The following is a 27,364-nucleotide window of genomic DNA, read 5'->3' on the forward strand; positions in this document are numbered from 1 at the left end:
TAGAGAGGTTATTTCAAAGTCGTTTTTATTCAACTGTTATTCAGCAATATACAGTACAGTTTATAAACGAGTGTCTGACCTTGTTTCCAATCTTTATTTAAAAATAAATATTATTGACAGTGAATTTTAATTATGATAAGATGTATCTTTTTTAATCAAAATGTCTCAAAAGAAATAATTTAATAAAAAAGAAAACCCCCCAAAGAAAAAAGTAAATTAAAAAATTTCCTAAACGCAATAATCTACTAAAAATATTTTGCTTTGTCAAAAAGGCTTTGACCCGACATTTTTACATAGTATCCTAAAGATAACTGCTCAACAGTTCGTGCAAAATGAAGACTTGGAAGAAAAGTATGAAAAGAAAAATACATTAAAATAGAGAAATCACTGATCCCATGCATATTGCACGGCTCAAACTCCATCTTATTTGGAAACTAGATGCATTATTTTAGGTGGTCTACATTTGTGTAACTTCCCCAAAAAATATGGTTTATTTGCTCTCCACGTGGACTTGGTCATGCGTCTCTGTCTGTCCATCTGGTGACGCGGTCCTCACCCAGGGCCTGGGCAGCCGTGTGGGCTGTTGAGGAGCACAGGAGGGTGAGTCTGTCAGGGCCCCACCAGCAGGTGCAGGAACTCATGTAGGGCCAACAGGAACAGAGACAGGAGCGGGTCTGTGGCATAGTTCGGGCCGGTGCCTGCAGGGGACGAGAGAAGGGGCAGGGTCATCTCCTGGAAGCGGGTGGGGTGGGGTGGGGGTGGGGGGCGGATGAGACCCCCCAGGTGGGCTGTCGCTGTGAGTGCCCTGATGGTACCCGGCCAGACGCCGCTGCCCTGCGGCGGCTTCCTCTTTACCAACTGCACAGGAGCCCATTCGCGGTCCGGACACGGGGTGCCCCTGCCTGGAGGGTGTGTGCTAGACAGCAGATCCCAAGTCCAGGCATTACTTTAGTTGAGTAAGACAGGGTGCTCCCTCTCCACTCCTGCCCCCAAGACTACACTGCAAAGTGCCCTTGGTGCTTAAGGCCCGCTCCTCCAGAGAGACCCCCTGATCGCACACAACTCCATCCCCTCCAGCTCCTGCCTGAGCTTCACAGTCCTGCACTCACAGACACCCTGCCTGAGGCATCCTGAATGTGTGAGTCTTCTTTCCACAAACCGTCAGCCCAGCCCCTGGGGTCAAAGTGGGGCACTCAGCAATCACTGCTTGGTGGAGGTCAGTGGGCTAGGGCCCCCCAGGAGTGACCCTTGCACTATCCTGACGGGAGGTCACCCCCATCTGTGTCTTCCATGTGACCTCTAACCCAAGCCTCTGGCGCACTCCTGGGACCGTGACATACTGCCTTCACCCTCCTCACCAGGCTGCCTGCCCGACTCCCCGTCTGTCAGTCGTCAGCGCTTCATCTGTTTGGGAGGCCTCTTGTGCAGCTCGGCGGAAGCCCACCCACGAGCCCCAGGCTTCTCACCGGGGGTGGGTGCTCCCTCCAGGTTGTTAAGAGGAACCAATGTAGAGGTACCACGCACGCCCCGGTCCTGCCCAAACCGTGTGACGTCACTGCCAACTTGCAAAGGATCGGGCTGCGTCCATGGAAGCAGTATCCAGCCACACCCTGCCTACCTGCAGCGTATGGAAACCTCTCCTCCCTTCACCCCGCCTAGCCAGCTGGGCTGGAGCCCTGTACCCTGAGGGGAGGTGCAGAAGGCCCTTCCCGGCCCGTGAACGTGCACAGAGGCTGCGGCCCCTCCACCCGGCTGCCTGCAGGAGCTGCCGCCAGCCCGGCCGGCTTTGTGCTTCCCTGACAAGCCTGGGCTTCGGCCCCTGACTTCTTCCCCGCTCCAGGGGGGAAGAGCCATTTGTTTTTCCTATCCAAGGTGTTTCTCTCATTCTTGTGACCTGGGCCCCAGTCTCCCCTCTGTACAAGGAGGGGCCTGGACAAATGATCCAGGGCCATCCTGGCTTGAGATGCCAGGATTCCATCTGTTCGTTTGAGGAAACGAGGGCTGTGTTGGAAGATCTGAAAGAAAAGAGTGCAGAGGCCATCTGCTTGCCCGTCCTATCCAAGGTCGGCGTTTCCGAACCTAGTCCTGGGCTCCCGCTGAGAAGCACAAGGACAGGAGGGCCCAAACGGGTAACCTTCCCTTGCAGTACCAGTTTTTCACACCGTCACCACGCCTGGCCTCCTGTGCAGCGTGACCCGAGTTGACAAACCCTCTTGCTCCCCCTCATCAGGAGGACCACGGTGTGGTCACTCCAAAGGCTCGGGTCTTCCTTTGCTGCTCCTTATGGCCACGTGTCGCTGGGAAGGACAAGGGTGGATGTGGTAACAGACCAGCTGATGGAAGCCCAGACGGCTGGGTGGACTCACCGGGGCTCAGAGGTGTGGAAATGGGGTGACCAGCAGGGCACTGGCTCCTGGGCCCACGGAGCTCACATGGCCAGACCAGCCCCACTGGCCTCCCCATCTTCTGGTGCAGACCTTTCTGCTCCTGCAAACCCTGACACTCAGGCCCGTGCAGGCAAGACAGAAACAAGTGCGTGAGGCACTTAAAAGCAGATGTGTGTGCGCAGTAGGACACATCCAGATCCTCAAGGCACGCTGGGCCAGGAGGCACGGCAAATGGGCTGCAAGCCAGGCAGGGTGAACGCTGCAGAACTGTGGGCACAGGAGACTGGAGAGGAAATGTTAATTTGCCTCTGAGTACTGTCGACTTTGTCTTTCCCACTATTGCAGTCTCGCCTACTCATGTTTAAAGGTTTTAAAATTGCAGAAGACTTGCAAACAACCCTGAACTGAAACAACCACGCTGCTCCTGGGCTGGGCCAAGCAGGGAGCAGCAGCGGCTGGGGAGTGGGTGGCCCCCGGGGGCCAGTGCCTGGGGAGCGCAGACAGCAGGGTCGTCCGTGTCTCTGCTTGAGGATGTCTGGGTCGGGGGAGCCGCGTTTGGCTCCTGGGTGGCAGGTCATCGTCTCCCTGACCCTGCACTGCCATGGACGGGACCCAAGGAGGTGGGATGGGGTAGTGGGCTGGAACCAGGACAGCTTCCGGGCCAGGGTGCTGTGGGACCCATGCAATACCTGTCACCTCTCTGGGTGCTGGGGCACATTCCATAAAATTCAGATTTCACACGCATGGCGCCATGAAATGAGTATGTGCAGGGCACGGCTCCCCAGGCTAGGTCCAGACTAAGCAAGATGACAGTGGTAGATTGTAGAAATGGCTACAAACGCCCCTCCTCCCTCACCTTCTGTGACACTGCCCTCGCTCACTGATGAGGCTGGCCACAGGACTTGCTTTGGCCAATGGACATTATCGAGCGTGAAGCAACAGCAGCTTGAAAAGCACGCTGAGGTTTGCCTTCCTCTGTGGCTCCTGGAACCCACTGCCATGTGAGAAGACTGGGCTGGCTCGGGGCAGGATAAGAGCCAGGAGATGTCCCAGCCGGCCCCACACGCAAGGGCAGATGACCACAGGTGCATGAAGGAGCTGACAGACACCAGCAGGAGAAACACCCACAGAACCATGACCTGAATAGATGGCTGACGGTCACATCCAAGTCAGCACGGTTTAGAGTCAGAAGCTCACTGATAGATAACAATCATGTAAAAAAAAAAGTGCCTCAAACAGTAAGAGCCACGTGAATAAAATGTTAATGAAAAGGACAACATAATTACTTTTCTGAAAAGTATTGGAGAAGATCCAATTTTGAGGACTGTCCTCCTGAGAGAAAGTTTCCAAGATGGAATAAACAGAATATCTTCCCAAGCATTTGTGTTCAAGACAGACGACGCCCCTGAGTCTCTGAGGGGTGGCGGACTCAGGTTTTGGAACCTCTTGCTGCATGCCTCACAAGATACTCAGATGAGCCAGGGTCAACCAGGGAAGGCAGGCTTCCGGGCTGCTCCTGGAGGCAGAGGGGCCTTCACCGCAGGACGGGTCTGAGCTCGGGGGTCTGGCAGTCCCGTCCCCTCCCCACCGCTGTCCAGTGGAGGGGCCTGGGCAATCGTCTAGCAGCTGGCTCCCCCCATCCGCCCCTGCCCCAGCATCTGCTGCCCCAGTCCACGTCCTCACTGTCTCCTGGAGCGAGGTAGGGCTGTCTGCGCTGTCCAGGGCTCACCCCACCCTCCGGAGCAAGGACCAGAAGACTGCCTCTGGCTCAGCTGAGGCAGGGCCTCCTATCCTGGCCTCCTGTATCATGCGCCGTGGAGAGGTCGATGTTCCCAAGGACATGCGGGCTGCTGTGATGACTGGTTACTAACAGTCTATTTCCTCCTTTCCTAAGAGGGCCAGGAAGAGCTCTGCAACACGCAGAAGGTTATGTTGTGGTTAAGCGGGAAAATTAGGCTGCTTGAGAGGTGAGGGAAGCATCTGATGGAGTAGTATCTGATTCACTCTTTATGTTAAACAAATAGCACTGTTTTGCCAATCATTCTTACAGAAATCAAAGCTGCTCTGTGAATATTAACTTTTATTGTTTGAGTGGCGAGTGGGTAAGACTCACACCAGAGCCATTTTGCAAAGAACACTGTGGGTGCACCCAGACCCACGGGCTTAGCGAAGGCGCCAGTTTGGGCAGCTTCCACTGGAAAATCCTGCTTCTCTATTTACCCAGCAATGGCAGAATTCCAAAGGCCACATCAGAAGACAACAGGGAATCTCTGGGGCCATTTATCACCTCATGATGGAAGTGAAGGAGGCTGGGCTCCAGTTGCCCTCTGGGATCCTCACTTTGCCCCCACTGGAGGTTCCTGACAGTTGGTTCTTGCGGTGGGGATGCAGAGGACACCCCTACTCTGGCCTGGTCTCCTACAGGCACGGGGCACTGGGGGGACCACCCCCTCTACAGGCATCAGGACCTGGGTGGGCTGCGCCCCAGCTGATCTGTGGGCGTGGCTGGCCAGGACGGCCACGCCCCCGGCCACCTGCTCCGCCCACACGTCTGGGATCACAGAGGAGGGCTCTCTCCATCCTGCTATGTCTGCAGCCCCTCCCCTCCCCACCACCGGCTTCTCCTGGCCTGGGGGCTGCCGCTGAGGGGCTGGCCTGGGTCAGGAGTTTGCAAAGGTGCCCTCAGAGGCCAGTGCTGCTCAGAGGCTGTATTTTGTTTTGTTTTGTCTTTAGCTTAAAAACTAAAAATTAATTTCAGGTTTGAGTCAGTAAAATTCAGATACGTTTGTGGTCTGGTTCCACACACAAAAATGGCTAACAGGCTGATTCTGGCTCTTGTGACCTAAGCAAAGTTGGAGGTTCAGTCCGTGGGTGACCCCTCAGTGCCTAGCCTTTGCCTCCTCAAGTGCTGCATTAGAATATTCCCGTGCTGAACACAGGCAGAAAAGAACTAGTCCAGCCTCATGAACAAATCCACTCCACCAGTGAGCATCCTAACATCCGGACTGTGATGGAGGTCTGGAGGACAGGTCCCTCCTCTGTGTCAAGCAGAGCTAGGCCACTTACATCCGTTTGGCATTTTGTGCTGTCATAACATGTTTTTTGAATAGGGGCTTTTTGGCTGAAAATGTTAGAAAACCAAGTGGAGTGCCCTGGATGAGTTTCTTTCAGCATGGCTGTTCGATTCTATTCCTTTTCCCCTTTGCTGCCATCTGAGAATGAGAAGGGGCCAGCCCCAAGCAGCAAGAGTCTGGGCACAGCTGGACTTTGTGGGCTGCACTTGGACATCCACTCACCGTGGAGGCGGAGGCCTGTCTGCCTGGGGCAGCCGGGAACAGACTGGCTCTTACGCCTGTTCCCATCACTGGCCCTGACTGTGAGTGTGGTGGTGGCCGAGCCCAGACAAAGAGGAAGGCTTCCTCTAGGAGCTTCCTGGGGGCAGGGTACAAGGAGATTTGCAGGGGCTTGTGGAATAGAACAGTTGGTCATCTTGGCCATGGTCAGGCCCAGTGCCGTTGTCTGTGGGGGACACACGTACAGTCACAAAGCCTGGGGCAATGGAGAGGCACTGAGTTGCCACTTGAGGACTCAGTCTGGAACGCAGAAGGGTCTGGCTTGGTGCATGCAGAGCTCTAAAAATCGTAAATTATAATCCGACATGTAAAATGTGGGAAACTTTTACATAAAAGCACAGATCGGTATGTTAACTGGAAAGGCCCACGACCCAGCAGCTCTGGGCCTGCTAGCCACCTAGCTGCATGACTGGCCGCTGTCCTCTCAGCAGGGATCTCCTGTTCACTGCTCTCCTCAGCCCAGGCCGGGTACGGGTGGCTGCCTGTTTCCTACCTGACGCCCTGGAGTCAGCCCTGTCTCCTCAACCTGCTTCGCTCACCTGCACCCCCATGCTCGGCCCTCTAGGGATCTGAGTGTGCAACCTCTGGGCAAGCTCTGGTACGGGATCTGGGAGGCCTGGCTGTCAGCTCTCCTTCCTTCCTACACCCTGGGGTGACCGTGCAGGGCTGGCTCCCCTCGCCCTGACGTGCCTGGTGGCCCTGGCACCCATCCTATCCTGGCTCTCTGGCCTCCCCTGAACGCTGCGCTGGTTAGGTCAGGCGGCCTGGCTGCAGTGGGTGGGAAGATACCACCTTTCAAGAAGCTGCTCCCCTTGTTGATATTTTAATTAAATCCTCTCCATGGATATTTATTCAAAGGGAATCAGCAAGGAATAATCGAGCACTAACAGGACTGGATAGAATTAATTTTTGCCATAAAATTAATGTATGCCGGTAACTAGGGCAAAAACAAGGAGCAAGCAACGGCCTTGGTTTTTAAAGGAAACTGAAAGTGTGGGATGAGGAGGTTGGAGAGAGGGGGCGAGATGTGGGTCCCTTGGTCCTGTGTTGATCCTGCCCCAGCCTTAGGCAGCTGGCTCCTGGGTTTGAGCACAAGCTGTCCTCCTGGTGGGTGTCACATGTCCACTGGAGGTGATGTCCGCAGGGCAGCCTCCGTGTCTGGGCTGGGAGGATTGTGAGTGCTCCGGGCTCAATGGGGTGGTGAAGTGAAAGGCGCTCAGTCGTGTCCGACTCTTTGTGACCCCATGGACTATACAGTCCATGGAATTCTCCAGGCCAGAATACTGGACTGGGTAGGCTTTCCCTTCTCCAGGGGATCTTCCCAACCCAGGGGTTGAACCCAGGTCTCCCGTGTTGCAGGCGGGTTCTTTACCAGCTGAGCCTCCGGGAAACCCACGGGGTGGGGGCAGACACGAATGTCCCTGCCTGTTTTAGCCATGCCTCATGGTGCCCTGTCCCCTGCCTGGGCCCCAGTGCTGCAGTGACCTCTTAAAGCGTCTTCCTCCTCCACCCTGTGTCTGCCTCCCTCCTTCTAATGCGTCTGGCTCACTCTCCTTGAGGGGCAGAAACTGTGATGGGTCCCCTCTGCCTTCAGGAGAAAGCCCCACCATGTCAGTGCCACCGCTGGTGTGCTCCGTGATCGCCCCCGGCAACCTCACCCCCACTGCCTTTTTGCTGTCAGCTCTGTACTCCAACCCACTGTTCTCTGCCAGCACCTCGAGTGGACTCCAGGCTCACCCTGCAGAACCACTGACGTCTATCCCTTTGTCTAGGTCTGACCTAAACCTCAAGCCTGGAACAAGTGCTGCCTCCTCCAGGAAGCCCTCTCTGAGCGCCCAGGCACAGAGGGCTTCCCACAAATGAATGTCTGTTCTCGTGGCCCTTGGCTGTGTCCCCTTCTCCCCTAGCCCCGTAAATGGCTTCCTCATAAGTCCTGCCTCTCCAGCCATGGTGGGACCCCATGTGCCAGAAGGTTGGGCCTGGCCTTCTCCCCTACTCCCCCAGCAAGCGGCCCCACCCACATCAAGGGCCCAGGAAGACAGAGCCCTGCTGGGACCAGGTACCACAGTAAGTGCAATATTTTAAATCCCACCCTCTTAACTGTAGGAGTTACTTTTTTATCCCTATTTTACAGATGGAGAAACTGAGATCTAGAGAGGTGAAGTAACTTGCCCAAAGCCTAGAGTTGCCAGATAAAATACAGGATACCCAGTTAAGTTTGGATTTCAGATAAACAACAGATAATTTAAAGTATAATATATGTTAAACTCTAATACTGCATGGGACATACTTACACTAAAATGCTATTGATTGTTTACCTGAAATTCAAATTTAACCGGGTGTCCTATATTTTAAGCTGCTAAAATCTAGCAGCCCTACCAAGACCACACTAAAACAGTTGGCAACTCTGGGCCATGAACCCAGACCATCTGGCTTCTGTCCACACACCTAACCACTGCACACACCAACTCTCAGGGTCGAAGGTCAGGAGCTCCCCTCCCCTGGTGCTTCAGCTTGATCCCGGCCCCATGCTGCTACCAAAGGAGAGAGCATGGGAATGAGATTTTTTTTTTGTATTTTAACATTTATAATGGGTTTTTAATGTGGCCAACTTTGTTGCTAGCTCCCTTCCAGCTCCTTAATTCTCTTTCTTTTTTTCTTTTTTTTTCCCCAATCATTTTTATCCTTAATTCTTTTGAAATGAAATCTTGCCCCAAAGGACCCTTTAATGGTGCCACTTAATGAAAATAGTAAACAGGCCTCTCTCTCTGGTCAGGCAGCTGCTGTCTGCAGGGCCAAGGGCCGCCCTGACCACAGGATCAGGGCACTTCCCAGGCCGGATGGAGCTTCCCAGCTCCTCAGTACCGGGCCTAGTCTTCAGGAGAGGATTTCCCATCCGCCATTCAAATTCTTTAAACTTTGAGGCTGCGGGGTGCTAATAGGCCTGTGGTTCTTGGTTCGTGGTGCCAAGAGAATTCTTTCCTTTAATCCTCTCAGGAGACTTTGGGAGGTGGAACGGCAGTGCTCTTACACAGGTGAGCCACAGAGAGGTTAGGTAACATGCCTAAGTTTGAATAGCTGCTAGGCCGTAGAGGAGTTATCTCTAGTTCACTCCCCAGTATTTTTGAATTCAGTCCGGGATGCCTTCCTGACCCCACCTCGGGGAAAGTTCTGTCTCACCTGCGTCCACACTGCCTCCGGGGCCCCAAGCTCCAGGCAGACTGGCTGCCTCACAGAGGCCACGGGGGCCCTCCCTCTCCTGCTATTAGACAGCCCCTCCTGTTCCCTTCTGCTGGAGCCCGCCCACCCTCCGTGGCTCAGCCCAGAGACGCCCACAGCACGACCTCCAGGACAACTTTCCATCTGCCTGCTTCTTGCCCCGGAGCCCCTGCCCCAGGCCCAGCCCTGCCCTGGTCCTTGAACCTGCCTCTCGCCACATCAGCGCCCACATGGGCAGCGCAGTGGTCTTGACGGGCCTGTCCACGTCCACCAACCCAACAGCCGGGCAGCCACCTAGCAGAGGCCAGAGAGCTCTGTGGGCAGGCAAAGCACTCTTCTTCCCCCGCCCCAGCCCCAGCCCCCGGCGGCTTCGTGCAGGCTGGGCTAATTCCTCCCTGGGTCCTCCTCCATCCCCCGCACCTCCCTTCTGGGTCCAGCATCCATCCACGCGGCTTACCCCATGTCCTCCCGCCCACCACCTGCCCTCCCCTCCACGGGGGTCCCTCAGACACCACATCCTCCTTGGCCTGGCTGGAGGCTCCCGTTGCCCCATGGGCTCCAGAGCAAGTCACATTTACGCTGCGCTGTGTTTGAGCGGCCACGGTGGCTTACGTTTTGGCAGCTGTCTTCTCCGACAGTGGGTGAACCCACGGTCGCTTCGCACCCTGCCCACACCTGCAGCGCTGACAAAGTGTCTGTTGAACGAATGAGTGGAAGTCGTTCTTAGAGGCCCCCAGCGGTCTAAGCGGGCGTGATGCACCAGGCATTGGCCAGCTGCTTCATGTCTGTCAACTTAAACACAAGCTGTGCCTTCGACTACATATCGCTGCCTGACCTTTCACCTGCCCAAGTCTGTGTGCACACATCTCTTTGTCTACCTTTTTCCAAATTAACTTCACCTGCATTTTCCCTTTATTCTAGTTTTGTCATTAAATAATTTTCACTCTGTTATGCCACATGGGGCTCTGTAAACCACTTCAAATTTTTCCCTTAGGGAAAAATTATATATATATGTATATATATAAAAGTGTATTTGAATAATTTGTATATTTTGGATGATATGGTTAGAGAGCATCACTGACTCAATAGACATGAACTTGAGCAAACTCCAGGACATGGTGGAGGACAGGGAGGCCTGGTGTGCTGCAGTTCATAGGGTCGCAAAGAGTTGGACATGATTTAGTGACTGAACAACAGTAGTATTTTGTGTAATTTATATACACACACACACACACACACACACTTGTATATGAGCTTCCCTGGTGGCTCATTGGTAAAGAATCTGCCTGTTTATGCAGGAGGTGTGGGTTTGATCACTGGGCCGGGAAGATCCCTTGGACAGAGGAGCCTGGTGGGTTCCAGCCCATGAGTTTGACTGGACAAGTTGCAAGAGCTGGACATGACTTAGTGACTAAATAACAACAATAATATACATATACATATATATAAATAATATGGGCTAAATCAGTTTTAAAATCTTTTAAAGCATAGACCTCTCTTTTCAAACTAATTGCTGTGTGGAACCTCAATATTTAGAACCATTAGAGGGAGAATTTCCCTGATGGTCCAGTCACCCTGCGCTTCTAATGCAGGACACATGGGTTTGATCCCTGGCTGGAGAACTAAGATGCCCGGCAGTGTGGCAAAAATAAAGTCACTCCTCTCCCCATACCTCCGACAATCCCCACCTCCCAAAAAAGAAAAAACATGAGAAGCAGAACTGCTTTGTTTGTGGCTGGAGGCAGGGCTGGGGAGCCCAGGGCTCCAAGGAAGAAAGTTTGGGAACCACTCATTAGAGACTCTTTATGGCCCCTTCCAGACCTAAAACTCACAGACCTGTAGATGCTGGAATGCTGGCGTGCCCAGTACATAGATAGGAAGGGGAGACCTGTCAGTGCTTCAAGGCAGTGGTCCCTGCTTCGCTCGGGCATTTAGCCTCCTTTAGCTCCCACTCGTCCCCTGCATAGCCTTTATGTCTTTCCGTGCGGAGTGCGCCCAGACTCCCCAGGTCAGGCAAACAGTGGGCACTCAATCAGGGCCTGCTCAGGGAGGGCTTCTCACGGTGTGGGTCCAGGCCTGAGCCTCCTTATCCCATTCAGCGGAGCTGGGCATGGCCAGGAAAAAGCAGGAGCGACAGCCTGAAGGCCCAGGGCCAGGGGAGACGGGCTGTAGGTCCCCCAGGCCAGCACAGAACACAACCGCAGCGCCTTTCTCTAGAGCCCACCTTGGCAACACCTGGACATTTCTTTCTTTTTCACACTGAGGACTTTTCTTCAGGAACACAGTTTAACTGAAAAGGTTCACACATTTTAATTGCCCAGGGACAGTGCTCTGAAAATTCTATAACATGTGCTCATTAAATAAAATTAGCACAGAGGAGCGGCCCAGGATATGTCACGCATTAAAAGATGACTCTGTAGAATAGAATGCATTATGAGTTATTGCCTTGTATATTTTTTTTTTTTGCCTTGTGTATTTTTGTTATATTAGTTTTTAATGCAAATACAGCTACTCATCTGCCTACCTGGAGATTTGACTTTTTAAATGCTTGAAAAAATATATTTAACTTTTACATGGACAGTCATCATCAAGTCTTTGCCAGACTGCATCCTCCAGAATGCCCAGTGTCCACTCCTGCCCCTCACAGCAAGGGACAGAGGTGCCTTCTGCAGGCTGAGGGGTTAAGGGAGCTGGGGAAGGCTGGGGACTGGCTGTGTCCCCTTGCTCTGCCTGTCCTTTCTGTGACCCAGGGCCGGCAGGCAGAGGCATGACCTGGCATGAAACTCTGGGCCTAGCTGTCTGGTCCACACCACCACCTGGGACCTTTCTCCCTTTGGCCTCCCCTTCCTGGAGGATGTGGCCTGGGTGTGCAGAGGTCAGGTGTAGAGAAGCCCGACCCCAGGCATGCCTCCTCCCCCAGCCCCGCTCCTCCTGCAAGGCCCATCTTGCATTGCTGTTTCATCCACGTATCTACTCATCCTTCTTTCTATCCCCCATTCTTCCATCCAGCCGCTTAGTCATAGCCTTCTCCCACACATTCCTTCCACCCAGCCACATATCCCTTCATCCTTCCTTTCACCCCCACAACCTCTGCCATCCACTCACACATCTTCCCCCTCACTCATTCATCAGACACTTGTTTTCTGATTCATCCCTTCATCCATCCTGTCACTTATCCATCCAAACCTTTAGTTCCCGCCCTGTCACCTCTTGGCTGGATCACCGGCTCTGAAGTGGAGTCCCCATATCCACTCTGCTCCTACCTCCCCAGCTTCCACAGCTGCAGCCAGGATGTTATTTCAGAAAGCATCACGCCCTCCCATCCGTGGCCAAGAGCCAAAGCCTCCCTGGGGTGTGACCTGACGCCTCTTCACTTAATTCCCCCGTGCCTCGTCTTGCTTTCTGTGCCCTGGACACAGTCACTCTCTGTCGGGCCTCTGTACTCCCCTCTTGCCAGAGGGTCTTTGCACATGCTGCCCCTCTTCTTGGAAGGCCCTACTCACTCTCGTTCTCAAGCCCACTCTTAATTATCACCCAGACTATGGCTTAACTGTTGTTCCCTCAGGGCCCTTTCCTGACTGGGCCAGGTCCCCCTACTCTTAGTTCCCATAGCCCATGGGTCCTTCATTTAGAGTGCCAGCAATGGCTGCAAATTTCTCTTTGCTGTGTGGCTATCTGATCAATAGTCATGCTATGTCTCTGTCTCTTCAGACTCCGAGGACTCTGTTGGTCTTATTCACACGTGCTCCCAGTGCCCAGCACAGATCTTGCACATAAGATGCTCAGTGGACGTTTTCTGAATGTACAAGAAAATGAATGAATGAGCAAATCAGTGCCAGGCCCAGGGAATGTGAGTGTGGGGTGCTGGGGACAAAGACAAGAGAACGAACTCTGCCTGCCTGCCCAGGGCATCAGTCCCAGGACAGGAGGGAAATGTGGGGGGCCTAAGACGGCAGTGCGGCCCTCCTGGGTGCTCAGGATGGATAAGACCCCTTGAGACGCAGGGTCAGAGAAGCGTCCTTCCCTCTGTGGAGTGATCCCCCACTACCAGCCCACCCTGCTCGTACCTTTTATGAGCCCTGAGTACATTCTCAGAGCACCACTGTTGGGCCATCAGCTTCTCCCTAAAGCAGGGGCTGGGTCTACCAGATGCCCTGGGCAGTGGCCACCTTCAGTCAGACCAGATACAGTTAGCTAGGAACCCCCACCGCAGCTCCAGCTCAGAATAAGCCATGCAACCATGTCAGCTCTGTCTCCCTGGGGGTTTATTAAAGATCCTTCCTCTGGGCTAAGCAGCATTTGTGTGAGAATCAACTGTAATGAGTTGCTATAAGGATCTGACATTGCAGCTGGGCTTTCCTGGCTTAGAGAAAACCAAGACTTTTTTAGGGAGAGCCGATGGGCAGGGGCCAGGGGGCAGACAGGGTGGGACTCTGGATCTTTGCCTGTATTCGTCCGGTAAAGGCGGGCAGACCTCCTACAGGGTAAGCTTGCAGTGCTGGGTGGGAGGGAGGCTTATGTGGGCCTGAAGGATTCCTGGCCTCCTGGTTCTGCATATAGCCCTTTCTTCATCCCAGCCTCTCCCCATGAGTCCTTGGGTGCCAAGCAGCGCCTTTACTGGCAGTCATCAGAGAATGCATCCAAGCAGGTACCAACACAAAAGGCAGAGTACCAGAGTGAATGGGAGACAGTGCAGGCCCAAACCTGCAGCAGAGGCCTGGAGCTGTCGCCCGACACACCCACCCTTGCACAAGCAGCCGTATCGCACGTAGTGAGAGTCCCCGTGAGGAGGACACTGGGCACCTCCTCTCCAGCTGCCCGACCATCCCTCGGGGCCAGATGCACAGATGTGTGCAGGTGGGATGTGGGGAACCGTACTGAACCTGGCCTTGCTCACCTTGCTCCTGACTCCTGCAAGATAGCTGCAGCCAGGAAAGAATGAGGACATGGCATTATCCCCACTTCCTTTCCTCCCCCCTCCAAGTGGCAAGGAGAAAGGACAGAAATAGCACCTCACTGAGCTGTCTGCAGTCTGAGGGCATTTTCTGTCTGCAGTGCCATCAGCCGTCTCCTCACCTTTAGCCCCACGATGCACTCAGTGCACAGAGGGAAACACGTCTCAGAGCAAAGTCTCAGATCGGAGCACCCTGTCCAGTCCCCAGAAATGTTCAAGAAGGGACCCGGGACAGTCAATGCCATTCCCACGAACAATGCTGATGGTCACAGCCAACATCAGTGGGTGTGTTCTAGGTGCCCAGCCTGTGCTAAGCTCCACTCTTTCTGTGGATTATCTCCCCTGGTCCTGCATGGGCACTACTATCACCAAGATGATAACAGATAGGAGAACTTGCCTGTGGGGGGTGGAAGTGTTGAGTCAGGATTGGAATGCAAGCAGTTGGACTCGTGGAAAATGAGAAGCATAGTCCTTATGAAGGGTGAGGGAATGACGCATGGACTGTAACTTCTGGGTGGCTGGAGCTCTGTGAGGCCCAGAAATAGGATGATTGGTTGGCATTCAAACACTGGCTTGCCCGTGAACCAGCTTAGCTGAATAGTAAGGAATGTTTGAAATGTCAGAGGAAGAATTAAGTGGTTGGAAAAGTGGTAACACTTTCTCTTGAGCTGTTGTCAGCCTTACTTAGGTTTGTTTTTTCTTTTCCAGCATAATGGGCAGCTCCTTTAAGAGAGCTTGTCTAGGCCCTGACTCTTTGCGACACCATGAACTGCAGCCCGCCAGGCTTCTCTGTCCCTGGGATTCTCCAGGCAAGGGAACTGGAGTGGGTTGCCACACTCTCCTCCGGGGGTCTTCCCAACCCAGGGATCACACCCAGGTCTCCTGCACTGTGGGCAGACTCTTCGCCAGCTGAGCCACCAGGGAAGCCCAAGAATGCTGGAAGGGTAGCCTGTCCCTTCTCCAGGGGATCTTCCTGACGCAGGGATGGAACCGGGATCTGCACTGCAGGCGGATTCTTTACCAGCCGAGCCGCAGGGAAGCCTGGCTGACCGTGGCCTCCGCTCTCAGCAGCACTGGGCATCCAGCTGGGCACACTTGGGAGGTGCCCTGTGCATGGCTGGCCTTCACCCGAGGAGCCCTCTGGCAGGGTGGTCACTTCTGAGCTGGAGGGAGCAGAATGCATGGGCGTGGGTGAGCCGGTGAATGGCGGGGCCCCCAAAACACTCTCCTTGAGCCACAAAGACCAGAAGCCAGGCCAACGTAGGGCTGATATTTCAGCCCGGGGAGAGGTAATGACGGAATGGAGCCACCAGTGCTCCCCAGAGATGGCCTCACCCAGGACGCCGACACAGGGACGAGACTCACAAGGCCTGCCTCTCAAGGGCTGCCTGGCGGGGGTGTGGCTCGAGAGAAGGCCTGAGCGAGGGCCCGCCGCTCTGAGCACCCCGCAGCCCCTCTCACCGCTCTCTGCTCACCGGCAACTAAGCCTTAGCCCAGAGAAGACTGGGCTGGGTAATCCATCCTGCACCGGGAGCACTTTCCCTGAGAACCCTGGAGAAGGAAATGGCAGCCCACTCCGATACTCTTGCCTGGAAAATTCCTTGGACGGAGACGCCTAGGAGGCTACAGTCCATGGGGTTGCAAAGAGCTGGACACGACTGAGCAACTTCACTTCACTTCCCTGAGAACACCAAAGCCACCAACAAGCGGACTGTTTCCCCTGGAAGCCCCATCCCAGGGAAGGAGGTTTGTCATCCTTCATAAAGAAAAGGTAGGGATCAGCAGTTGCAAATGCTGGGCCTGTTTGCTTGTAATCTTAAACTTTCCTGAAGCCCCTGTGTAAGACAAAGGGAAGCTTCTCACTGCTTTGGAGTTTCTAAGAGATGCCTGCAAAGCATGGGGGAATAGAAAAGATGATACTTTCTTCTTTTTTCTTGTGCTGCAAAGGTATCTTAAAACCAAGTCAGCATCTCCCATAAAGCTTAGAGGTTTAGACCGCAGCCAAGCCCTTGCCTCTGTCCACATGGGGCAGCAGTAATCAATATGGCATTACAAAAGCACTTGACCTCATTTATTCCCATGGATGCTTGGGGAATCCTTAATATTTAGAGCTTTTACACTGTGCGCCTGGCGTATTTAATGAGAGGCTCCTTGGTGGGTTCGGCTCCCGGTGACATTTAGAAAGCCTGGCTCTCCACTCTTCCCGTGGGGCTGCCACCCCGGCTAGGGAAGGAATCTGGGCTCTGGGGTGGGGGCTGTTTGATGGAGTGGGGCAGAAGGGGTCATGTAGAAAGGGGGGGCACTGGTAAGATGCGAGCGTGACTCACACCGAGTGCTCAGTGAAGGCAAGTATTCTTTATCACTATGATGATCTGTAGTACAGTTTTTCCTCCTTAATTTGGGGTCTCTCCGGTGCTGAGAGAATCAGCTGCATTGTGAGCCGGCTCATGGCTGGATGATAGGCAAAAAAGGCCCTTACACCTGGTGTGACTTTCTCAATCCATGGGGCACAGAGTTGGGAGGCAGAGAGGCCCCCGGCAACGTCCCCAGGGCTGATCTAAGAGGGGGACGAAGCCCAGGTGCCTCTTTCCAGCCTGAGGCCTCACACTGCCCAGAGCAGGCCTCCTCTGTCAGCCTCGTCTGGGTTGGGGCTGTCCTCCCCGGGACTCCTGCTGATGAAGACAGCTTTGTCCCGGAGTCCTGTGGGCCCCCTGATGCCCTGAGCCGAGTCTGGCTGTCTTTGCTGGTTCCTGCTCAAGGCAACCATGGGACTGGCCGATGAGGGATGGGAGGCCGTGACATTGATAATCACACGCATTTGCAGGATGTGGGTGCCTCCTGCCAGCGGTGAGGCTCAGCCATTTACTTTATCAAGTCCCTTCATGTTCTCTTTCAGGATGCTCAGTTTCACTCCTCCTCTCTGAGACAACCTCTGCCAGATTTACTTTCTCTTTAATCACGACCCTTGTGTCACATCAGAGCTTGAGGGAAGAGCGGGCTATTTATTTAAGGTGATGGTTGTCAGGTCCTCGTGGGTCTGGGGAGGAGGGAGACCAGCTGACTGCTGCCTGCCTCTGCTGGCCCAGCTGGAAGCCCCTCAGTGCGCGGAGACTCTCTCTGGTCACACTGGCATTGCTGCTGGCTTTGTTGTCCACCAGGGGCCCGGGCTGAGAGGAAGTCCCTTCACCTTGTCCACAGCCCTCTTCGGCCATGGTTTACAGTTGCCATGGTGACTTCCAAGGATGCTCCCCTTGATGGCTCCCAGCAGTAGCAATCTCTCTAAAGCCATCACACCTATGACCTTGGTTGTCTTTCTCTCATTATTAATTGAAATATTAAGACTCAGTTCTCTGGGTGGGTACCAGGCAGCAATTTGCCACATCCAGCTGGCTCTCTGCAGGGGCCAGGGTGGCTCTTCTCTGAACTGGAGCCTGGAGGCTAATTAGAGGTTCACACACCACGGAGCTGATCCCCAGGTCCCTGCAAAGGGGAACCACTTGCCAACATACAAGCCAGTCAGTTGCAAACTGAATTCTGTTGAGACCACACTTGGCTTCACTGTGGCAACTTTCCAGTAGAAGGATTTGTCTGGAAGATACTGTTTTGCTTTCTCTTTTTTTTTTCTTCTAGACATGGCAACCAGCAGCAAAGTGTTCATGAAAAATAGGTCAGTGTTCAAATTAATTAGGAGTCAGATTTATGAACATGGCTAAGAAGGACCCCAATCTCCTGTGCTGGCTCTGCTGTGCTAATCCAGCCCATGTTATTTTTAGGCACAAATATCAAAATGTCTCTTGACAAATGAGACGTGAAATGAATGAGTTTTTGAACATAAACTTTTAGTGCAAATATGTATTTGGCTCTGTTGGGCATGTACAGGGTATAGGAAGGCTTTTCTGGCCTGGCTGTGAGAAAGCTGAAATACCAAGCTTTGAGTAAGTCCTCCCACCCCTTTGCTGGCGTTAGCAAAGAGGCTCACTTTAAAAACAGTGACACAGTGTTGTCTGGGGCTTCTGATTTTCTCCCAGGAGCAACTGCTTAACAGGTGACTGGGGAGCTGGGCTGGGACCATCTCTGAGGTTGCCAACCTGAAATAGCCAGAGTATCCATTCAGCTCAGGCATTAGATGACCTCTTTAATTAGGAACTCAGCTCTGGCTTTGTCCTGGTGCTGGGGCTGGGGCAGAATGCATCTTCCTCCCTTGAGAGCTGGGTTGTTGACTCTGTCGCTCCAGATCTACCCTTCACCTTTCCCCACTCTGCTCTGAGCCCTGAGAAGCTGGCCTGTACAGGCTGCATCACCTGGGTGCCCTTGTCCTCAGCTCCCAGGAGGGTCTGGTCCCTGGGAGAGCCTGACAGGGCACTAGAGGTCAGCAGAAGAGGGGGATCTTGCCAGGCCACCAGGGGTCAGCCACATCCCTCTCCCAAGGCCTCAGCTCTTTCCGTCTATCAGTCCACCTGACCTCTCTGCATTCTGCTAGTTGCCCCTTCCTGGTCAAAGGTGCTAATGATTCCCACTGCCATGAGCTGGGGGCCAGCTCTCATCCTTGGCTGTCCTAACCTTGTTCACACCTTTAAAAAATACTCTCATTGCCTCCCCTCCAAGATTCTGCTCGAATGTGCCATCTGCTCCACCAGCACCCTCTCTGTTACGCTCTGCAGACACGCCTGCCTGGTAACCAAGTGGAAGAACCCATCTGGTCATGCCACCCTGTGAGCTCTGCTTTCTGGGGGGAAGTAGTCTTGCTTCTCACTACAGGGAGGGCAGAGGAGCCCCCGCCTGGGCTGGCAAGTGCCACCAGAACGGGGCTGACCTGAGGACTTCCAGAAAGAAGGCACTGTCCATGCCAACTTCCGTGGCTGGGTCCCTGCTGGAGCGATGCGTCATCTGGAGCTTCCCTGCAGTCAGGCCCAGAGACTGGAGCTCTGACCAGCCATGACGGGCACAGTCAGGTCAGCTGTGATGAGGCTCGAGGGGTCAAGCTCTGCCCAGGGAGGAGGGAGATCGAGCAGGAATGACCTCTTATCACATGGGGCTTCCTTTACTGAAACCTTCAATGGCTCCTGTTGCTCCACTCAGCATTCAAGACCTTTCTCAGCCTGGCCTCCAACCACCAGCCACTCACTTCATCTCCCTCACCCTCTCCTCCTCGCTCAGAGAATATAATGGCCTTGATGATAATAGTGAACTTTATAGAGCAGTTTCTATGCTGAGTTCCCTCTGAGGTCAGGGATTACTCAGGTATTTCTAAAAGAAATACTTTCAGAGAGGGTAAGTCACGTGCCTAAAGACACACAGCCAGTAAAAGAAGGAAACATAACTCATATCTGACGCACAACATCCTCTGCTGCTCTGCTTATAGTCTATGGGACATCCCAGAGGAATGTTCCAGCCCAAGACACACGTTTACTTGCTAGAGCCCAGGGGATGGGGCAGAAGGGAGTTTTCTTCACCAACCAGCAGTAACTAGGCTGGTAACCCTTTCCCAGTATCCCTATAACCCTTTTCCAGCATGCTAGGCACGTGATTTAGGCTCCTCTTCCACCCTGAAGAGATGAGACTGCAGAACAGCTGTCAAGCCAAGGACTACATTTTCTACCCTGCTTCCGTGTGTTGAACAATCAGACTGAGTTCCGGCTGATGGATGAGGGTGGTAGTAATACTGACCACTTCTAGGCACGGCCTTTACAAACTTCCATTGACATTCTCCATATCAGCTTTTCTCTGAGAGAACTGAACTCTACCAAAATTATCTGAGTGACTATTTTCTCAGTCTTCCAAAAATGACAGATACCAAGACACATTCTAAATGCGTAAGAAAGATTCATCACGTGCTACATGAGCCTTGGAGCCCTGGGGCTTGGTGTGCTCAGGGAACTGGGCTCAGAAAGGCTACTTCCATTCCCTCTTCCTTTTGCTTGTGGGCTGGATGTTGATGAGTGAGCATGGAAGCCACCTCTTAGAGATGGTAGAGTTTCTGTCAGCCTGAATCTCTGAATGACTGCACGGAACAGAGCCATCCTTCCTCAGCCCCTCCTCCCGGTGATGTAAACCAGAAATGGTACATTCGAATTGTGTTAAGCCTCTGGCATTTTGGAGTTCTGCACAGCAAGTCATGTTATCTTAAACTGATACGGGGTAAGCTCCAAGACCGGTGGGACGACTTTGGGGAGAGGACCTTCACAAGTTCCCAGCTGACAGGCCTTCTCTCCCAGCCTGGGGGACCAGGTCTTGTGGGTACCTGTGTGGAACCTGAGAGGGATGAAGCCTCCAGATATAGCCAAAAGCCTGAGCCACATGGAGAAGCTTCCACAGGGAGGATGACTTTGTGAGAAACAACTGAACTAGTGTGGAAGACAAACTGGCAGGGTCTGAGCCAGGGAGGGAGCCTAGAATGCTGGTGTCCTTGGATTCAGCGCGGGGCCCAGGAGTCTGCATGCTTACAAAGTGCTGATGCTGCGGGCAGGATCACTTTAAGAACCTTTAAGTCTGCACTTTAAGAACCATGAGAGTAGGGCAGTGGGCTTCAGCTCCCCCACCTTATGGTGCTTTATTATGACTGTCCCGGAGCCCAGCCCCTCAGCGCTGCACGGCTGATCGAGATGCTCTCTCTGAGACTGTGCCTCAGACAAGACTGAGAGGGAGTGCCAAGCTTAAAGGCAGACACAGGGAGTGAGCCCCGGAGCTGAGCTATCTCTGAGGTCCCACCTTTGAGTAGGCGCGGGGAGTGAGGGATGCCTTGGAGGACGGACACCCCGCGCAGGAGGCCCCCTGCCCTGGGTAAAAGCCCACCACCGCTAAGCCGGCCTCCTGCTCCCGGCCTGCAGGCAGGCCCTCATCGTTGCCCTCTGCTCTGACTCCCTTCTCCCCTTCTCTCCTTGCCCCTTCCCCCTCCCCTGATCCTCTCAGCTCCCTGGGAGAGCAGCCCCGAACCGAACCTCCGGGTGCCCTCCTAACAATGGCAGGGCTCCATCCTCACCCCGGCCCCAGGAGGGCCCAAGAAGCCTGGAGTGGCCATTATAGTCGAGCCGGTGTCTAGGACCGCCTGGAGCTTACCAAGGAGGGCGGGGCGCACGCAGCCAGGTCCACCCGCAGTGGACCAGCTGTGTCTGTTGGTCCGGTCAAGGTGGCACCCCGGTGTACAAGGCCTGTAACCGTAACCGCCTCCTCTCACTCCAGACTGGGTGCTACTGCCCACCCTCGGTGTTAGGAGACAAGCAGGCCCGACGCTGTTGGGGTGCAGCCCCCCGAGATCCGGTTCCCCAAACTCGAGAGCGAGCTCCCCGCCTCCAGCCGCGTGTACCCCGGGCAAGCGGCGGGAAGAGAGCAGAGGCGGGGTTCCGGGAACGCTCCCCGCAGATGACCCACCGACGGCTCGGCGCCCGCGACCGACCGCAGCGGGGCGGCCCGTCGGGCCAGAGCCTCCCGCGGGGCCCTTACCTGAGTGCCTCTGGCGCAGAAGGGCCGCCTCACGGGGCGGCGGCGGCGCGGACGAGGCGGCGGCCGCCACGGTGGTCGCGGCTCGGTGCGCCGCGGAGGCGGCGGCGGACTCGGGGACGCCCGGCGCGGCGGCGGCGGCGGCGGGAGGGCCCCCGGGAGGTGGGCTTTTGTCGCCGCGGCCGGGCTCCTGGGCGCCGTCGGCCCGGGCGGCGCTGGCGGGGCCGTGGCGGCGCGGGCCGCCGCTCTGAATGTGGGACACGGCCTCCGCGGCCTGCACGTCGGGCGGCGAGAAGCGCGTGAGCACGCGCAGCAGCGCCTGGGCCGTGTGCTCCTGCGTGTCGTCGTCGCTGTAGTCCGACACGCGGCACTCGTACACGCCCTCGTCCTGCCGCCGCACGGCTGACAGCCGCAGCCGGTGCGAGATGTCGTTGCCCTGCACGCGCACGGTCTGCAAGAGAGCGGGGCTTCGGTCAGGGCCCGGGGCGGGCGGGCCGGCGCCTCGACCCCGGAGCCTTCACATCCGCTCCCACTAACGCTCCTTCATTCTAGAGCCCGGAAGGCAGAGGTGGGGTCCGAGGGAGAGTCGTTCTGTCCTCATCGTGCACAGATACCTGCTCCCAGCTCCAGCCCTTCTCAGCGAGCGCTCTGCCCTAGCTGGGAGGCAGCGGATGCAGAGGCTGCTGCCACACCCACTGGGTCCCAGCTGCCTAGGAACTTGCCTCTCGGCGGCAGCGTGGAGCGGCGGACAAAGCTCAGCTCCCTGCGAGCTGCCGGAGACGCCGGGGAGCAACAGCTTTGTGGCCCTCACCAAGCTCCCAGGGAACCCTCATCTCCGAACCGGGCATAGGAGGCCCTGGTCATCCCCAGGCCGTGATCCCTCCATCTCCAGCGGGGAAGGCTTGGCGCATGTCTCCCCCAACCCTGGCAAGACTCCTCCTCTCCACCGCAACTCCAAGCCAGCCCACAGCGCCCGGCACCGCGACCCACAACCCAGACGGAGGAGAGGGCTGCCGCGGAGGGCACCGCCAGGGCGTGGGCTGAGTGCGGGGCGGGAGTGGGGCCCACAGCCCTGAGCCAGGAGCTAGGGCAAGGAGCCTGCAGGAGAGCTTTACAGGCAAGTGTACGGAGGAGGAAGGAGATTCAGGCCTGGGATCCTTGATTTACGCAAAAGAGAACCCGATCCATGACCGGCGACAGATGGCGCACGGACACACCAAGCGGCCGACAATGCCAGGGTGTGAGCTGGAACCTATACCGCACCGCCAAGGAGCCTTTCTAAGAGGGAGGAGGCTGCGGGGCGCAAAGCGGCCGGAAGGGGTCTCCCGCGGCCCGCGCTGGGCTCCACACTTACGCTGATTTTAGTCGCATCCTTATTTGTTACCTAAAATGCAGAGGGAGAGAGAGACATTAGGCTGTTGGCCTTCAGGCTCAGGGAACTCAGACGCACCTCCTGCAAGAGGATCCTCCGCAGGCGGGCTGAGACTCGAAACCGCCCGGGATGTAGCCACGGCGGAGGGCACGAAGAACAGCGGAATTTTCAGGAGTTTTATCCGGAAGGAAGCAGGGCTTGGAGCTAGCATGGCGCCCGGCCAAGGAGGGGCTGCTGGAGCACCCCTGCCAGCCAAGGAAGGGAGGCTGGATTGCCTCCCGGGTGGGAAGGAAGACCCATTTCCCTCTGGAGGAGCATCCCCATTCCCTATGTTGTTTCCCTAAACCCCTTGGAAAGCTGGATGGACAGGACCTGATGGGAGATGTGAGCAAAGGGTGGGACTCTGGGTAGAGCGAAGGTAGGCGGTGTGTGTGTGTGTGTGTGCGCAGCGAAGGTAGGGGTGTGTGTGTGTGTATGTGTGTGTGTGTGTGTGTGAAGGACAGAGACAGCGCTAGAGACTGTTTAAGAGGCAGATGGGCAAGTCCCTCTGACCCTGCAGCGGCTGGAGGTAACCTGTACAGCGTGCTCCGCCAGCCTCTGGAACCCAGCCCGGAGGAGCTTAGCTGCTTGGCCGTGTGCCCTGGGGACCTCGGAGTGGCAGAGGACAGGGAAAGCCCGGCCCCAGCAAGCGGTCTATTTTCAACACCCGGAACCCATCACCCTCTGGACCCGCAGCTGGCAAGAGCGGGCAAACTGGATGAAGGGTAGCTTCCTAGGGCTAGGCATGGAGTTCAGGGGAGGTTTCCGTGAAGGGAATGCGAATGCCTAGCGGTAACAACCGCTGTTGTTGAAGGTGCTGTGAAGACGGGGGCGGGAGGAGACGGGTTGCACCACGGGGCGGCGCCCTGCCTGCCTCTCCCCGGCCACCCCAGGCGCCGCGCGGGTGGCCAGTACCTTGCTCCGGGCGCCGGGCACGCTGAGCGCTAGCTCGTGCAGCAGCTCTCGGGGCGGCTCCTTGAGGTACCACCACTGAATCTCCAGTGAGTACGACGTGGCTCCGCTGGCCCGGAAGGCGCAGGGCATTTCGATGTCGTCTCCCTCACGCACGGTCACATCTTTGGGGACTTCGGTGAATGTCGCTGGGGGCGGGGGGGAGAGAGGCGTGACTAGCTGTGGGGCGGAGGCCCGGGGCCACCCCGGCTCTCTGGGCCGTGCGCTTCCCACCCCCCCAGCTGCTCGCGCGGCCCAGGCACTGGCCAAGTCCGCTCGAGCAGCTGCCGGGCCGCTGCAGAGACCGGCTGCCACTGCAGGCCGCTTCCCTCCAGTCCGGGCGGGGCGGCGGGGGCGGCTCACGCTTCTTCCCAGCGGCCGGCCGCGCCGCTACCAGCGCCAGGCTGGGGCGCGCCAACTCCCGGCGCCCCACGAGCCGCTTGGCCGCAGCTGGAGCCCAGGTCCGGCTCCGAAGGACCTGGGCGCGGGCGTCACTGATGCCGCGACCCTTCGCCGCTCTCCACCCCCTACCGCGCCGGGCCGTGGCTGCACATTAGGATCGCTGGAGAGCGTGAAGCCTTCCCCTTCGCTTCCTCCGCCTCTTTCTCCGCGGCGGCCGGGACAGGATGGCTTTGGAGGCCCCGGGAGGACCCCTGAGTCCCCAGCGGCAGCAAAGTTCCCGCTCTCACCCTCGGCCACGAAGAGCAGCAGGGCGCGCAGCAGCAGCGGCGGCAGGTATCCGGGAGCGCCGAGCCGGTTCCTCTGGTCCATCTCCCGCAGGGGGCGCGGCGGCGACGGGGACCCGGGATCGGAGAGGCGGCTGTGGCGGCGGCGCGGGCTCGGATCCGGTCGGGCTCGGGCTAGGACGCCTTCGAGCCTGCCATGGCCCCGCGCGGCGCCCCCTCCCCCGGCCGCCGGCGGCCGCCAATCAGTCCAGCTCCCTCGTCGGCTCGCCAGGCGCGGCTCCGGCGGGGGGCGCTGCTCCGGGTGCGCGGAACGCGAGGTCCCGCCGGGAAGCTCCTGGCAGTCAGTCCGTGCTTCCTTTTGTCCGGTAGTCCGCCGGACTCTGGGGACCCGCAATTCAGTCTCTGCCTGGCGGGCCGGTCGGGGGCCGGGCCGCGCTGGGACCCATCCCTGGCCAGGAGAGCGCGCGCCTCGGAGCCCCGAGCTTCTGCCTGCAGGTCTCCTGCTGCTGCGGCTCCCGACCGCCTCCTCCTCCGGCGGCCGCCCCGCTCTCCCGCTGCCGCCTCCGCCGGTCCCTGCTCGGCTCTTTCCGCAGGGCGAGTGGGCGCTCAGCCGCGGCGCGCAGACCTGGCGTCCGACCCAGCGCAGCGCCGGGAGAGCGGGTCCAGCGTGGCGGCCCGGGAGCCGGAGGGGCGGGAGAGGAGGGGGAAGGGAAGGGGAGGGGGCGGTCAGCGGCTGGGCGCCGGGCCGCCTCCAGAGCCGCATCACCCGCGCCCTCCCGCCCCCGTCCCTTCTCTCCCCTTCTTTTCTCTTCCACAGCCGGCGCCGCCCCCGCCCCGGAGCGCTCCCCCCGCCCCGCCCTGTCGCCTGGAGGGACCGCCAGCCTCAGGCTGGAGTGCAGCCCCGCCCCGCCCCCGCTTGGGCTGGGGGTCTTCCCACCCCAACTCTCCCTTGTTTCTTTTCCATCTCCGTCGCCCGAGACGGCGGCTTAGCATCCCTGTGCCCCGCGGGGCCCGAGGCCCTCTCCGCAGACCCCCGCCCTCAACTTCTTACCCCGGTTTGGACAAAAAGCTGCCCCGCTCTTTGTCCCCGGCCCAGGCCATGGCGGGCTGGGGCGCGGGAGGGTGGGCGCCGCGGGCCCGGGAGCAGGGCGGAGCGCCGAGCGGGGCCGGGGCCGGGGCCGGAGCGTGCGGGCGGCCACGCCGGAGTCTGCAGCGTGCGAGCGAGAAGTGAGCGCTCGGCGCGGGGCGAGCAGGTGCCCGAGGCGCCGAGAGCGCGAGAGCGAGCCGGAGCGGCGGCAGTGAGTGACGGCAGAGGCGGGGTGGGGCGGGGTGGCTGCGGAGCGCCCGGCACGACTCCAGGCCCAGGGGGTTCCGAGCGGGGTGGGGTGCCTGCGCCTCGATCGTGGCCCTTGCCTCCCCCCTTGTTCTTCATGGGTCGCAGCCCTCGCTTTACCCGGTGCCCGGGGGGATCCCCGAGAGGAAGGCAAAGGGCGGGCCCGCAGCCCGGCTTCGGAGCCCAGCCCTGGCTTCGCATCCCCCGAAACCCTGGACTTCTCAAAGCTTTCGCCCAGAGCCTCCTCCGTCCTCAGCCCTCTTCGAGAGAGCAGTCTGGTCCCCGAAGGGAAACGTGGGGCGCGCTTGCGGTTTGGAGGGACACATAGTTAGTTGTAGGGGCGAGTCCCACGCCTGCGCTTGGCGTCTCTTGACTTCACCAAGGGAAAGCAGTCAGCGGACTTCAGCGTCTCTGTCTCCACCCCATCTCTAATCTCTTAGCTTTGACCTGGGTGGAGAGGAGAGGAGCCCTGTGGATTAACGTGACTGCTGTCCCTATTCCCCAGCTTCTCTGGAGGCTCCACCAGAGGGTTTCCCAAGAACCAAGGAGCTGACACTTCCCAGCAGCTGACTTTGGTCCAGGAAGCTGCAGGTCCTTTCTAAGCTAGGTCTTTGCCAGCTGGGTGCCCTGGGCAGGTCCATTTACCCCCTCCTAGGCCTGAGTTTCAGCATCTCATCTGTGGCCAAGGAGTTATTCCTGTGTCCTCAGGCCACTGTTGCTTATCTGTTGGGCCCTTGTTGGCCAAGGTCTCTGGCCAGGAAGGGAGGGATGTCTCAGGGCCTTCCTCCTCTTCTGCAGTTTCTCTCCAGGGGCCCCAGAGAGGCAGTTGCCGGCTGCTTTCTGTCCTTTCATGCCCCCACCCCCTGGGAGCTTTCCCTTAATAATTCTACCTTCCTTTGGAAACCACAGTTGGATCACTGAATATAAAACCCTGCCAGGCCCATTGCTGTCCTCAGCTTCCGAAGGGAGGGGGCAGACTTGCACTGTACTGCACAGGCTCAGGATGCTGGTGGGATTCTAGGAAACCAGATTCATTTGGGGGCTGATTCCAAGCAGGGTTATGATGGCAGGAGTTAGCCTACTGTGCAGTGGCCTGCCCGGAGATGCAGCAGTCTCCTGTCCTGATAGCATACCGAGGTGGAGGGCCAGGGACCAGGGAGACACAGGGGGAGGATTCCTGCAACCAGAGGAAGTGACGCCTCGCTCACCTTTAAGGTTGGAGAATCTTCTGAACCTGTACCACCCTGTGGGGGTAAGGTCTTTCTTTCCCACAGCATAAATCGGTGTTACGATGAATGAGAATGGTAGCTGTACATTTTACATACTCTTCGTGTACCAGGCACTCTCCGTGCGTTAGTTGTCAACGTGAGAACTGAGCAGTCCTTCTCAAACAGAAATCAGATCACTCTTCCTCTGCTCAAAGCCTTGCAGTGGCTCCCTTTTCGTTCAGGACAAACATCAGTGACCTTGCAATGACTGGCAGGGTCAAACCATCTGCCTTCCACCTCCCCCTCCTCGGTCCTCGTCTCTTGCTTTCTGTCTTTGTCTTGGTCAGAATCCTCTGCCACACTGGCCTCCTTCCTACAATGCCACGCGGGCGTGCTCCCGCCCAGGGCCTTTGCACCAGGTGTTC

The 27,364-nt window shown here is 56.9% G+C and overlaps 1 protein-coding gene and 1 long non-coding RNA gene across 4 annotated transcripts in view; one reads left to right on the forward strand and one right to left on the reverse strand.

The window, feature by feature from the left end:
• Window positions 1–25,680, reverse strand: VSTM2B (V-set and transmembrane domain containing 2B). 3 transcript variants are annotated; one of them, XM_043435772.1, is made up of 6 exons: window positions 25,450–25,680; window positions 24,402–25,023; window positions 23,677–23,861; window positions 22,705–22,734; window positions 21,354–21,801; window positions 1–698 (listed from the first exon to the last, which is right to left on the reverse strand). In XM_043435772.1, the coding sequence occupies exons 2-6, from the start codon at window positions 24,481–24,483 to the stop codon at window positions 610–612; spliced, it is 834 nt and encodes a 277-aa protein (XP_043291707.1). In that variant the 5' UTR covers window positions 24,484–25,023; window positions 25,450–25,680; the 3' UTR covers window positions 1–609. The 3 variants fall into 3 exon arrangements, with proteins under 3 accessions (XP_043291707.1, XP_043291705.1, XP_043291706.1); XM_043435770.1 differs by lacking the exon at window positions 25,450–25,680 and having other exon boundaries at window positions 24,402–25,319; XM_043435771.1 differs by lacking the exons at window positions 22,705–22,734; window positions 25,450–25,680 and having other exon boundaries at window positions 24,402–25,324.
• LOC122420556 overlaps window positions 14,865–27,364 on the forward strand; it is a 250,652-nt gene continuing 238,152 nt past the window's right edge. Inside the window, exon 1 of the long non-coding RNA XR_006263317.1 lies at window positions 14,865–15,684. This is a non-coding gene — a long non-coding RNA (uncharacterized LOC122420556). The remainder of the gene's footprint in view (window positions 15,685–27,364) is intronic.

This window comes from Cervus canadensis, chromosome 18 (assembly GCF_019320065.1).
Source record: "Cervus canadensis isolate Bull #8, Minnesota chromosome 18, ASM1932006v1, whole genome shotgun sequence".
NCBI lineage: Eukaryota > Metazoa > Chordata > Mammalia > Artiodactyla > Cervidae > Cervus > Cervus canadensis.

Coding starts and splice junctions, on each gene's coding strand:
- VSTM2B (XM_043435770.1), bottom strand. CDS start 25,161: ATGCGGCTCTGGAGGCGGCCCGGCGCCCAGCCGCTGACCGCCCCCTCC. Junction 21,802..22,704: donor AGGATGCGACTAAAATCAGC/GTAAGTGTGGAG, acceptor GCTCTCTTGCAG/ACCGTGCGCGTGCAGGGCAA. Junction 699..21,353: donor TCTGCGCCAGAGGCACTCAG/GTAAGGGCCCCG, acceptor CGTCCCCTGCAG/GCACCGGCCCGAACTATGCC.